The 14021-nt window shown below is 52.7% G+C and overlaps 1 protein-coding gene across 1 annotated transcript; it reads left to right on the plus strand.

Annotated features, from left to right (window-relative positions):
- Positions 1-16: 16 nt before the first annotated feature.
- On the plus strand, positions 17-5293 carry LOC141965220 (protocadherin gamma-A10-like). The gene has a single exon (XM_074916468.1). It carries the CDS (start codon positions 1868-1870, stop codon positions 5291-5293), a length of 3426 nt encoding a protein of 1141 aa, XP_074772569.1. The 5' UTR covers positions 17-1867.
- The last annotated feature ends 8728 nt before the right edge of the window (positions 5294-14021 follow it).

Genomic DNA, 14021 nt, shown 5'->3' on the forward strand with positions numbered 1-14021 from the left:
TGTTGCTCTGTGCAGTTGTTTTGCTTGTTTTCTATTCTGGGTGTTAGCTCCCTCTTCTTCAGCGTTCCTGATCTGTCTTTCATGCACACGTGGAGGTGTAGAATGGGGTATCATAAGAAAAACCAGATCGCCTTTTTTATTTTAAACCTCTTCTATTTTCCTCTCCCTCTTTCCCGAAGAGACTTGCTTGGGCCTGATTGATCGCGTTGACAGGGAAATACTAAACCGAGGAACTCTGTCTCTCTACCACTTTTCAATCGTTGTCGAATTTGCCTGTTTGTGCAGAGGGGCTATACCCACCTTGAGAACTTATCTAAAAGGGGAAGGAATTTTATACGAGAAGTAAAATGAGATCAGTGAGGCACTCGAATACAGTCCATTTACACTTTCAGAAATGCTCCGCATAGTTTAGGGTGTGCAGCTGCACTTGTCTTCACCTACTGTCCTACGATATTTTGCTGAAGAGGTTTTCTACCAACATGAACATTCAAGGCTTGGATTAATAAGTTGTTAACAAGTCGCAAGGTTTTACACCTCGACTTATTTGAAAATGAAAGTACCTTCTGGTCGTTCAAGGTATCGAAATGCTTCGGTAAATGCAAATGTGTTTCAGCTATGCCACCCCTAACTTAATGTGGGGTATTAAAAAGGAAATCTCACGGCAGTGTCCTTCACCTTTGCTTTTCCACCCATTTTTAACTGTATCTTCGCATGTAGCACCGTTTAATGCGATTGCGTTGCTCAGTTTGCCACAGTGCAAAAATACCGTTGAGAACAAAAGACCGACGCAGTCGCGTGGCTGCGCTGAATGGGCAGAGGAGCCAAGGCAGCGGTACCCGCTGCGGTTCTTGCCGCGCTCGCCAAGGCGTTTTCCCGGCAGCTGGCTGGAGCCGAGCAGATGCTTCGGGCCGGGGTCAGTGCAGGTGCCTCCCGCCTCCTGGGGAGCTGTAGTGCAGCCCGGGGTGGGGGCAGAGAACGAGTTGCGAGCAGTAGCGGCGCCTCCTCCTGTGCTGTGTTCCCAGGAAGGTCTCCTGGGGAGCAATCCCTGAGCCCGTGGCGGGGCGGAGCAAGCCCAGCTCCTCCGGAGCGGTAGGGGCCGAGGGGGCTTAGATTCCGAGATGATGGACCCCACCTTCTTCAGCCTTGACGTGTCTCGGCTCAGTCGGCGGCGGTGGGGGACTTCATTGGAAGCGTGTTCCGGGGGGCTGAAGATTGAAAGCCAAGTTCCTGCCGCTTGGGTTAGGGAGCCCGACACCTCTGCTTCTGTGTGTGTGTGTGTGTGTGTCCGAAATATTTTGTATTTCAGAGCCTGTTCTGTCTTGCTGTCCTTGTAGCCGTCATTCCAGCATGACGGGTACAAAAATCCGTGGTGGGGACTGTGCTTTTGGACTAATGCTCGAAGACCCGTGATATTCTACACGTTAAATAAATAAATAAATAAATAAAGTATTATAGTTGCTATGTATTGGCCATGAGCAAGGGTTCTTTCCCGTGCGGTCGGAGTAACGGGCATCGTTAAAGGAAAGAACGGCTCAGGGAAAAGCCCGTGCAGGAAATCCCGCGTCCCCATTGGAGGGAGGATCTTCATTGCTGCCTTGTGCTGTCGGGACGGGGCGAGTTCCTGTGGCTGTAGGATGCATCTGTGATCTGCAGAAAGCGTGAAGGCAACGTCCTTGAAGCTCGACTACTGCAAAAAGCTGTGCAATTCGCGGAGGAGACTGTGCTGTCGGAGCGAGGGGAACAGGCTCGTCAGAGTCTTCACGTCATCTTCGACTTGGCATAACATCGCCGGATACATTTTCCTCCCGTGCGGAAGGAGTAAGAGAGTGCCGGGCCGTCGTTGGTTTGTTCTTGCTTTGCGGTGGGGATGTCGGCGAGGAGGAAGGAGGAGCTGTCGGGGAGAGACGGCAGCGCAGGAGCTCCCCGCCGGGCGGGCAGCGATGTCTGTGTCGGTGGCGCCGGTGCCGTCCCCGCGAGGTGTCCGTGGGCAGGGCCGGGCGGGCAGCGCTCGGCAGCGCTCGGTGCCTGCAGTGCCGGGAGGAGGCTGCGGGCGCCGCTGTTGACCGAGGAGGAGCGAGAGGAAGGCCGGAGCGCTGCAGGCAGCCCCGCCCGCTGCGGCCCGGCTCGCTCGCTCGCTCGCTGGCTGGCTCGGCGGCCGGGCGGTCTGCGAGCGTCCCCGCGGTGCGGAGCCGTGCTGCAGCGAGGCGGAGGGGCCGGCGGCAGCGGCCGGGGCCGGCCACAGGGAGCGGCAGCCGGAGAGGGAAGAAGGAGGAGGATCAGGATCCAGAGCCGTGAACGGGAGCCGGAGCCGGAGCCGGAGCCAGAAGCGATTCGGCGGGCGGCGGCGGGTCGGTGTCGGCGGTGTTGCGGGGCCCCAGGGGCCGCGGCGGAGATGTGCGCGGCGGGGAGGCGCCGGGGCCGGCGGGAGCGAGCCCTGCTGTGGTGCGTGCTGGTGGCGGCGTGGGAGGCGGCGTGGGGGCAGCTGCGCTACTCGGTTCCCGAGGAGATGCCCAAGGGCTCGTTCGTGGGCGACGTGGCCAAGGACCTGGGGCTGGAGCTGACGGCGCTCCGCGACCGCGGCCTCCGCCTGTTGGACAGAGGTAGGACGCAGTATTTCTCCCTGCACGGGAAGACGGGACACTTGGTGACGGCGGAGAGGATCGACAGAGAGCAGCTGTGCCGGCTGGTGGAGAAATGCGTGCTGCGGTGTGAGGTGATAGTGGAGGGGGAAATGCAGGTTTACGGAATTGAAGTGGAGGTCACGGACATTAACGACAACGCTCCCAGCTTCCGAGGGGCAGACACGGAACTGAGAATGAGCGAGACGACATCGCCGGGGTCGCGTTTTCCTCTGCCCAGGGCTCACGACCCGGACTCGGGAGCGAATTCCCTGCAGCGCTACGAGCTGAGCGGCGACGAGCACTTCTCGCTGGCCGTGCAGGCGGGCCCCGGCGGGGACCAGCGTCCCGAGCTGGTGCTGGCGAAGGCGCTGGACCGCGAGGAGGCGGCGTTTCACGAGCTGGTGCTGAGGGCGAGCGACGGCGGCGACCCGGCGCGGACGGGCACGGCGCGGATCCGCGTGGCGGTGCTGGACGCCAACGACAACGCGCCCGTGTTCGGCCAGGTGGAGTACACGGTGCGTGTGCCGGAGGACGTGCCCGTGGGCTCCACCCTCCTCATCGTCACGGCCACCGACGCCGACGAGGGGATCAACGGGCACGTGAAGTACTCGCTGAAGAAAACGACGGACCTGGAATCGGAGATTTTGCATGTGGACGTCGAGACGGGAGCGATGACGCTGGTGCTGAGTCTGGACTTCGAGGACGCGGCTGTCTACGAACTGGAGGTGCAGGCACGGGACGGCGGCGAGCTTTTCGACACAGCGAAAGTCACGATCACGGTGACAGACGTAAACGACAACGCGCCCGAACTGACAGTGTCGTCGGCGCTGAGCGAGATCTCAGAGGACGCCCCGTCGGGTACGGTGGTGGCCCTGCTGCACGTGCAGGACCGCGACTCGGGGGCGAACGGCGAGGTGCGGTGCAGCATCGCGGAGAACCTCCCGTTCCGGCTGGAGAGGTCGTTGGGGGACTACTACCGCGTGGTGACGTCGAGGCAGCTGGACCGGGAGGAGGTGGCGGAGTACAACGTGACGGTGCGGGCGGCCGACGGCGGGTCGCCGGCGCTGCGGAGCAGCGCGGTGCTGGCGCTGCGGGTGCTGGACGTGAACGACAACGCGCCGGTGTTCGCGGAGGCGCGCTACAGCGCCCGGCTGCCCGAGAACAACGCGGCGGGCGCGCTGGTGCTGACGGTGCGCGCGGCGGACGCGGACTGGGGGCAGAACGCGCGCGTGCGGTACCGGCTGTCGGAGGGGCGGGTGCGGGGCGCGCCGCTCTCGTCCTACGTGTCGGTGCAGGCGGAGACGGGCGCGCTGTACGCGCTGCGCTCCTTCGACTACGAGGAGGTGCGCGAGGTGGGGCTGTGGGTGCGGGCGGAGGACGGCGGCGCGCCGGCGCTGAGCAGCAACGTGTCGGTGCGGCTCGTGATCGTGGACGAGAACGACAACGCGCCGCAGGTGCTGTACCCGCCGCCGGCGCCGGGGCCGGGCGCGGGGCCGGGCGCGGGCTGGGCGGGCGTGGAGCTGGCGCCGCGCTCGGCGGAGCCCGGGGCGCTGGTGGCCAAGGTGGTGGCGGTGGACGCGGACGCGGGGCAGAACGCGTGGCTGTCGTACGAGCTGGCCAAGGCGACGGAGCCGGGGCTGTTCCGCGTGGGGCTGCACAGCGGCGAGGTGCGCACGGCGCGCTTCCCGCTGGCCCGCGACGCGGCGCGGCAGAGCCTGGTGGTGGTGGTGAAGGACCACGGGCGGCCGGCGCTGTCGGCCACGGCCACGCTGACGGTGGTGCTGGCCGAGAGCGTGGCCGAGCTGCTGTCGGAGCTGGGCAGCGCGGCGGCGGCGCCGGGCGAGCCGGCCGGCAGCCTGACGCGGTGGCTGGTGGTGGCCGTGGCGGCCGTGTCCTGCCTCTTCCTCGCCTTCCTGCTGCTGCTGCTGGCGCTGCGCCTGCGGCGGTGGCGCCGCTCGCAGCTGCTGGCGGCGGGCAGCGGCGCCTTGCGCGGCGTGCCGGCCTCGCACTTCGTGGGCATCGACGGCGTCCGCGCCTTCCTGCGCTCCTACTCGCACGAGGTGTCGCTCACGGCCGACTCGCGCAAGAGCCAGCTCCGCTTGTCGGCCGGCAGCTGCTGCGACACCCTCCCGGCCCGGCCGCCGCCCGACGAGCCCGCGCCGCTGCTCGGGGAGGACCCCGCCGCTGCCCCGGTGAGTTCCCGTGCCCGGACTTCCCGGCTCCGCGACGCTTCGCTCTGCTGCTGCTCGGGCCTGGCCGCGCCGCGTCCCGCCCGCTGCGGAGGGGGGTCTCGCTCCCAGGCAGGCAGCGCTTCCCGCGGCACCGCGCCGGCTGCTGCTGCCTCTGGCTGGCGGGAGGGGAGCGTGGGACCGGGGCTCAGCGCTGCCGCTGCTGCCGGCCGCGGGACAAGGGGCGACTTGGCGCTGCGGGCAGGTCAGGTGCTTCCCGACAGCACGCGCGCTGCAGTGGCGGGAGATGCTCTGCAGACGCAGCCTTCGCGCCCCAGATGTAGCTTGGCTGCTCAGCGTTTCTGCTCTTCTCAGCCTCGCTGCTTCTCCGTGGCGACCTACGAAACGTCTTTGCACTTCCACATTTGTGTAAAAGGCAGAGGAATGGGCTGGGCAGCAACAACTGGTCCCTTGACGATGTCTGTCTGCCTGTTCGGGAGCTGAAAGAGAATCGAAGAAGTTGTGAGTCTTTGAGAAAGTCCCCGGGTGGCTGCGTGGGAAGGGCTAGTGCAGGAAACGGGAGATGTGCTTTGCTGATTGCCCGTCTGTTAAGGCTGACTTGCTTGAAACGCAGCTGGATGTGCCTTGGCTTGGGCATACAGGCTGTGACAAGAGCCACATGAGAGAGTCAGTGGGCAGTGGGAGATGTAAGGAGGGGGATAGTGCCCCTATGCAGGTGTTCACTGACCCAATCTCTCCCTCTGGGCCGCTCCTCTTCTACTTCTAGGCCCTTGCTGTTTCTTCCCAGAACACCAGTGAGCAGACAAATGTGTTTTCCTTCTTATTATGGAGAAGTCAAGCTATCTATGTGGAGTGCGTGGTGTGATGGTGGTGAATTTTGAAGAGAAACCTTCTGGGCCACCAGACCTGTGGTTTCAAGTGTTTGCAAATTATGGGGTCAGAGAACACCATGCAGGTTGTGAAGGGTTGGAGATGAGAGTCCTGGGAGCTGTGTGTGAGGGACGTTGGAGGAGACAGGAGAGACGATTTGCTCCTTTCCCTGTTCGGTGCCCAGCTGCAGTGTCATACAATGTGCATTTCTCCTTGCCAAAGAAGTTTGTCCTGAGTCATGTTATTGCAGCTGCACTGGGAGACCTGGGAGGTTTCTCATGTGTGTTTGCAATTGTTGTCAAATGCTAGATAAGACTTTAATTACATATTTGTAACAAGGATTTAGGAAGAGCAAACTCTGTGTATAGTACCTACTAAACAATTATGTATCAGCTCTAAGTGCCATGATCAAGAAGAGTATGGTGTCATCCCTTCCATTTTGTACGTGTCAGTCTCCTGCCTTGTTCACTGTGATGAGGTAAAGATGAGCTGTTGTCACTGATTTGCCTTTCATGTTTCCAGCAGAGAAGAGAAATGCTTTCCTTGTTTGTTTCCTTAAAATATGACTGAAAAAAATGCTCGTTTCTAACATACACATGATGAGAAATCAAATACTATCCATGGTGAGGAGAAGTTGTCTGTGTGACTTTGGGTGACGTCTGTCTGCAATGAGAACAATCAATGACAGCTTTGTGAGCTTGTAGGGTTTGAGGCGGGTCTCAGGGCTGCTGAGTGTGAGGAGGAAGTGGTGGAGACAAGGCGTGTGTTTTGGTAATTCCCGGGTTTGCATCTGGTCAATTTAACATGAGTCTGAAGGCATCGTATTTTTGATGTCACACTACTCAGGCTCCAAGTGGCCAAGCTGTGGCTTTAGCCATTTTCCTTCCTGTTTTACAATACTTCCTGTGAAAGGCAGGTAGTGAGCATAGATGTAACCTTTACGTTAAGGTCTGGGAATCATGTATCTTCCAAGTTGCCCATGTGCTGAAGAAGGATGATGATGTCTTTGAGTTGATACTTTGATGACTGAGTCTTTGTTGGATTTGCATATTGCTTATGCACTGGAGAACATTTGCCATTTCTCTGACTTAGTGTGATGAGCAGAGAAATCTCTTTGCATCCATCTGTGTTGTGATTGTTGTTCTTGGGTAAGAAGAACTGTGTGTGCAATGTCTCCTTCAGTGGTGTCTGTCTGCAAAGGCAGCTTTCCTGTTGCGTGATGTTTGGGCAGGGTGAAAAATTTGTTTCTGTCCCAAGACAGGGCAGGTGAAAAATTTTGCTGTGGTGTAATGTGAGATGTCTCAAAGATGTAAAGATGTTGTAAAAGTTCTGTTTTTCCTAGATATTACATGAGGTCCACAGTTGTGGTTCTGTGCATTTTCCCTTTTTGATTGTCTGAAGAAATTATACTGAGGAATGGTGTCTGTGATCCTTGGTGTGAGCTCCTGTGTGAGTGTCCTCTGGGCTTTTTGCCTACTAGTACCTTTCCTGTGTTCCTACTAGAGCTGACATAATCTGAAATCTCAAGCTCTAATCCCTTCACGTCGGTAGGTTTCCCATTCTTGCTGTATTTCTTATCCAGGTCTATAGCTGGGCTTCCTTCTGCCTGCTCACCCCAAATAGACTAAAGGATCTCTTATAACTGTAGGGCTGGGGGAGCATTTTCCATCCCTGCCTTGAAGGTGTTCATCTGCCAAGACAAAGACTTTGACAGAGCCCAGTTTCCCTCAGGTGTCACTGAATGAAATGCTCTGTTGCCTGTGGCCGCCATATGGCCAGTAGCTGGATGTTGTGCGTGGTGCAAGCAAAGGCTGTGAATGCCGAGTGAGGAGGGTGAGGGGCTGGCTTTGGACTAGGGAAACAGTGGGTCAGTGTGGGTTTGGGTGGGCCATGGTTTGGTTTCATGGCTGGTGCCAAGGCCTGTGCCACTGATGTTGTGATGCTGGTTTCCCCGTGCTGAAAGGCGATTCCAGTCCTCCAGTCATAAAGTGTTTGTGCAGTAACTGTGCCTGTAGAACCATGATGTGTGTGTAGAATGGTTTATAATTCCTGTGTGAAAGCACCTTGTACGTTGGCAATGTGTTTCTTCATAGTTGTACTTAGAATTGTTTCTAATTGAATTGAGTATGAAAGCTCCTTTCTCCATCTGTGTCGCCCTGTCCCTTTACAATGGAGAGTTTCTTTCAGTCATAATGAGGCTTTCTTTCAGGCCTTTGTTTCCTGGAAGGTCATGGTACCTTTTGTACATTTCTGGAGAGTTCTTCATGCTTTTGAATCCGTGAGTGTTGTTTCTGCAGCAAATACTTACTCCAACAACCTAAGACAGAACTTTATTTGTAAAGAAAAGAAGCAGAAGCTGAAAGAGAATGTGTTGTAACTTCCAAGAAGACGTAGATTGAGAAGGAGGCCCATGAGAAGGTTTTTACACTTACAGCTTCATATGTGTGGGAGATGAGCAGGGCACAGATTAGAAATATTGCCCAGACCTGAGGACTAATTTTTAAACTGAACCCACCTGCTGTGTAGTCCAGAGTAAGATTTTAGGGCAGCACTGGCAGCTGGGGATCTCAGGGACTTCCAAGTGCTCTCCAGGATGAATTCCCACGCCTGCAGTGAAGACTAAGACATTTGCCTGGTGAGTTCCTCTGAATCCACTTTCTCTTTGAATGCTTCCTTGCCTTACTTGTCTGATTTGTGGGTTTGTTTTCCTTTCCCTGGTCTCCTATGGATGTACGTTTATCTGTAGCAATCAGCATGGCTTTGTTCAGCCATGGGTGTGTGGTGTGTTGGTGCCTCTTGCTGATGCTCGATCGGGTGTGCAAGGCAGGAGCTGTGAGGGAATCTTTGTGTTCTGTTCTTGTTGGTGGGGAATAGAGGGAACGATGACCTTAGCAGGAGTCGCATCTCTGTGGAACAGTGTGTGTGATAAAAGAGGGGAGGAGCTTCCCCCTAAGCCATAAATTTGATGACTCCTTAGCTGTTGGATGAGTGCTCCTCTTTCATTTCGGGCATTTATCATTCCTGTGGTTTAGAATCCTTGTTTTTCTCATGAAAGTGGTAGAGAGGACTGAATTGTACTTGTGTTCTTGGTGTGATCGTGGTGCATTCTCCTTTCCTGAACTTTTTTAGCCAATTCTGAGAAGGTCAGAAGCAAACCTACCAGTTGTGTAGATTTGGTGAGAAGACATGGGCTCTCTGTTGTGAGGCTGCAGAAGAAGAGACAGTCATTTCCGTACCTGTCATAGTTAACACGAGCGTGTGCCTCATGGAGTACCTAATGCTGTATCATTTCTGTACTTTGACCCTCAAAGAGAAACACACCTTCCCTTCCTCATATACGTACATGGCCTGAACTCAGTGCATGGTATAGATATTGTGTCTTGGCAAGTGGCCTTTTGACTACATGCTTTTGAAATTATGAGGGTCAAAAATCACTGAGCAATTTTGAGAACTCAGATACTACCCACAGTAAGGACAAATTGTCTGTGCAGCTTTTCTTAGTGTGAAGTGTGTCTGCAAATGATGAAGTTCAGAGACAACCATGGGAGCTGCAAATTGCTTGAGCGGAGTCTTGAGGGTGCTGTGTGTGAGAAGGAAGTTGTGGCAACAAGGCATGAGTTTTGTTGATTCCCAAGCTTTATTGGTGGCCTTCTGAAAATATGCCTGAAGGTGTCATATGTTTGGATATTGCCTTTCTCAGAGCCCCAGTTAGCAAAGTTGTGAGTTCGTCAGTTTACATTCCTGTAGCATGATGATTCCTGTCGATGGTAGTTGTCAGGTGTAGATGTAAACTTTGCGTTAGCATGGTAGTGTAATGTATATTCTGTTTGCCCTTGTCCTGAAGTAGGATTGTGTTGCCTTTGAGCTGATCCTTTCATGACCGGGATTTTAACTGAGTTCCATATTCCTTATGGCCTTTAGATCATTTTATGTTTTTTCAAATTATTTGGGATGAGGAGATAGGTCTCTTGGAATGTATCTGTGCTGTATTCCTCGGTCTCTGAGAGGCTGTGTGCTCAACATTTCTCTCAGTGGTGTCTGTCTGCAGAGGTAGCTTTCCTGTTCCATGATATTTGGGCAGGGCAGTAGTTGTGAAAACAGGCAATGATTAAAATTTTGGCAGATTATTTGGACCTGAATGGTAATGTTGGACACACAGCTCTTGGTTCTTGATGTTTGATAATGGGAGTCCCAAAGGAAACGACGATGCAGTTCCATGAACAGAGAAATTAAGGTTTGTTCAGTGTAAAGAAAGACAGGAGTCTCACTGTCTGCCTTCCCGGCTCGTGGAGGAAGGCTGCTGCAGAAACAGTAGCATTCGATGGATGGATTGATTTTCCCCAGGCATGATTTCTCTGTGTTGTTGCTGCAGCTGTTGCTCACTGTTTATTCCACCCTTGGCGGTAGTACCTGCCTTGGTACCGTTCCTCATCTATCCTGTATCTGTGGTGAAGGCCAAGGGAGATGTTGAGGTATGGCTGAGGGTGGGAAAGCATTTCCCTGGAGGGCCGTAGTTGCTATGTCACAAAGACTGGATGTCACCCATCCATACCCTGATGTTTCCATCCCTGCCTTGAAGGTTTAGAGCTGTCAAGACAAAGTCTTTGATGCGCTTCTGTTTCCCTAAAACGTCACTGCATGAAATGCTCTTTCACCTGTGGCTGGTACGTGGCCAGTGGTTGGATCTTGTCTGTGGTGTGACTAAAGGCTGCGAACGCAGAGCGAGGAGGGGCAGAGGCTGGCATTGCACCAGGGAAAATGTACGTCTGTGTGATTTTGTTTGAGCAAAAGTTTGATTTCATGGCTGGGGCCAAGGCCAAGGCCTGTGCCATGTGTGCTGTGATCCTGGTTCCCTGTCCTGAAATGCAATGCTTGTCCTCTGATAATAAAGCATTTGTACAATAACTCTGCAGTTAGAGGGATGATGCATGGGGAGAATGGCTGATAACTCCTGTGGGAATCCTCCTTTATCTGAATTGTATCTCCTTGTTGTGTTGCAATGTAGAGTTCCTTCATAGTTGCAGTTAGACTTTCTTTCAGGTCTTTGTTTCCTGGAAGGTTGTAGTTTATTTTCCCTATTTCTGGATAGTTCTTTATGCTTTTGAAATTGTGGGTGTTGCTTTGCAGAAAATACTGACTTCCCTTGGAAGCCCTCAGCCACCTGAAGACGGAATTTTATGTATGAGGAAAATGAAGCAAAAGCTCAAAGAGAATCTGTTGTAATTCCTCAGAAGACTCAGCTTGAGAAATAGGCCCATGATAAAGTTGCATATTTGTGTAAGATGAGCCCAGTTCTGGCTTTACATATGCGGGAGATGAACAGGCTGCAGAGTAGGAAAAACAAGAGAGCTGATGACGATTTCTTAAACTGAACCCCCATGCTGTCTAGTCCAGAGTAAGTCTTCCAGGCAGCAATTGCAGCTTGAGATCTCAGTGACTTCCATATGCTCTTGGGAATGTATTTCATGGCCCACAGTGAAGACTGAGCCTTCGTTCTGAAGAATTTCTATGACAGCACCTTAATGCTTTTTTGTGTTACTTGTCTGATTTATTTCTCTTTTTTTTCCCCCCACTGTCCTGGTCTTCTATGTGTGGAGTTTCAGGTACACGTAGCGGCCTGTCTTTGTTTAGGAATAGGTTGTGTGTTAGTGCCTCTTGCTCATGTTACAGCTGGTGTGGGAGGCAGGAGATGTGAGGGTACCTTTCTGTTCTGGTTTTGATGGGGGCAACAGACATAAACAGGCCCTTAGGACAAGTCGCATCCATGTCAAATGGTGCGTGTGATAAAAGAGGGGAGGAGATTCCTCCTAAGCAGGTAGTGTGATGACCCAGTCTGTTTTGGATTACTGCTCGTTTTTGAGTTTGGCCATTTGTAATTTGTCTGTTTTTGAATACTTAAGTTTCGTCTGAGAATGGTGGTGAGCTGAGACAAATGTGTCTGCTTTCCTGGTATGATCATGATGCGTTACCCTCTCATGATGTTTTTGCTAATTAGGAGGGTCAGAAGCCAACCTGCAAGTTGTATAAGGTTGGAGAGAAATGAGAGCTATGATGTATGGGTAGAATGGCTTCTCTTTACTTTGTGAAACTTTATCCATCCATATCTCCCCGTAACACTTTGATGGAGAGTTTCACCAGTGCAGCAATTATATTTTCCCATCCTTTGACCTTCCTTCAGACTGCCTGTAAGGTCATGGTTCATGTTTTCCACTTGAGGATAGTTCTCTTGCATGTGAAACCACGAGTGTAGTTTAACAGCCAAGACTGACTTCCCTGGAGAACCACATGAAGACAGAATTTATGTGTGAGGAAAATGAAAGAAAAGTTAAAAGTGAGTCTCTCATAAGGCCTTCTATTCTGATACAGGCCTTTGATAAGGCATTTCCACTTATGCCTTGATATTCACAGGAGATGAGCAGGACACGGAGTAGAAGAATTCATGAAATCTGTCAAATGTCCTCAAGATCAGCACCACTGATACCACTACATAGTGGTATATGTCAACATATCAGCACCACTACTACATAGTCCAAAGGAATACTTTAGGGGCTCGCTTGCAGTTTCAGGCTTTGGTCACTTCCAGGTGCTCTGGGAGATGAAATTTCAGAGATGTGGCAAAGCACCTGTACATTTACAAATATTTTCCTTAGTTGCCCAATCAGGGCTTTTGTTTTTGTTTATTAATATCATCTTTTGAACCCAGAGGGCACCTGAGAACCATGTAGCTACTCCTTCCCTCCCCTCAGGAATGAGAAGGAGAAATAAAAACTAATGGCTCTGGAATGGAGATAAGGGCAGCGAAGGATGATTCATCCTTTACAGTCACCGGCAAAAGGCAGACTCATTAGTGGAAAGAAAGAGAACATCAATTTAATTCAAACACCAGCAACATTTAACAATCAACCTCATCTTAAAAACACCCTCTCCAACCCCTCTCTCTTCCCACGCTCAGGTTCGCTCCCAATTTCTCAACATCTTCCACCCCAGCAGCGCACACTTGCACACCCCCTTACACATTGGTTACTCCAAGTGGGTAACAAGCATTAATCAAGACCAAAGAGCATTACCACCCAGCAGCAGTGACCTCTGATCCTCCTCTGGCAGCTCAGCACCATAGTACAGACTGCACAGTGCTGCTGGCCAAGCACAGCTTCCTGCAGGTTGTTCTTATGCTTCTGAGTTCTACAAGACTCTGTGCCCCTCTCTGTCATTTCCTACACTGCACAGGCCTGGATGTGTCACAGGGGTGAATAACCATTTCCACATGGGTCGGTGGGAGGTGTTTGGTTTGGCTTCTTTGGTTTAACTGGGGAGTTTGTTTGTTCTAATAAAAGAAAGATCTGAAGCTTAGTAATGTCATTCAGTACAGGCAGAAGAGACCCAGTAGGCCTTCTGAACCACTGCAGCTCGCCCAGCTTACATGTGGAGGCCTCAGTGACTTTTAAGTGTGAGGAAAATGAAGCAAAGCTTAAACCAACATCTCTTCTGCTTTCTCTTAGCTTGAGAAAGAGGCCCATGATAAGATCCTTACACTTAGAGCATTTGATTTCTAGGAAGCTTAACAGGCAGGAGAGTAGAAAAATACAGAGGAGAGCTGATGAATATTTCATAAAATGAACCCGTGACTATGTAGAGCAGAGTAAGACTTTAAGGGCTCACTTCCAGCTTGAGACCTCAGGGACTATCAGATTCTCCTGGAGAGGAACTCCAATGTCCGCAGTGAAGACCAAGATGTCTTCCCAGTGACAAACATATCTTCCTTCCTTCTTGGTGTGATTGTGGTGCATCATAACCTCATGGTATGTTTTTGCCAATTCCAAGAAGGCCAGAAGCAAACGTGCAACTTGTGTAGGGTTGGAGAGAAAACTCAAGGGAGATCTGTTGTTGGGGGTGGGCGTAGAGGCACAGAAATTAATTTCCCTGCTTGTCGTAGTTACTTCTGGAGCACACCTTGTGGTACCACGCACGCAACTGGAGTTGTTTCTGCTCAGTAAGTTGGGCCAAAGAAATGTTATTCCCCATCCATTCATTTCTCTGTGTTTCTAACAACTGTTGTCATGAGCTACAGCTCGACCCCAGGGTGTCTGATCCAATGGGGAAGGTCACATCTGCTCCAAGTCTCCGAGGACAGGGGCACTTCCCATACACCCCTTTGCTGGTGACACTGTGCAGAGTCCCCCGGGTGCTGCCAGACGACACTTGTCTGCAGTGTAAGAAAGGAAACCACCTCTGCTGCAGTCCTCAAGTGCAGAGCTGCGCCCGGCCCAGCCAAGGTTTCCGTGAAGGGGCTTTCTGACAGAACGTGTGCAGGGTGTCCCCAACATGGACACCAAAAACGTGC

This window comes from Athene noctua, chromosome 12, assembly GCF_965140245.1.
Source record: "Athene noctua chromosome 12, bAthNoc1.hap1.1, whole genome shotgun sequence".
Classification (NCBI taxonomy): Eukaryota; Metazoa; Chordata; class Aves; order Strigiformes; family Strigidae; genus Athene; species Athene noctua.

Coding starts and splice junctions, on each gene's coding strand:
- LOC141965220 (XM_074916468.1), top strand. CDS start 1,868: ATGTCGGCGAGGAGGAAGGAGGAGCTGTCGGGGAGAGACGGCAGCGCA.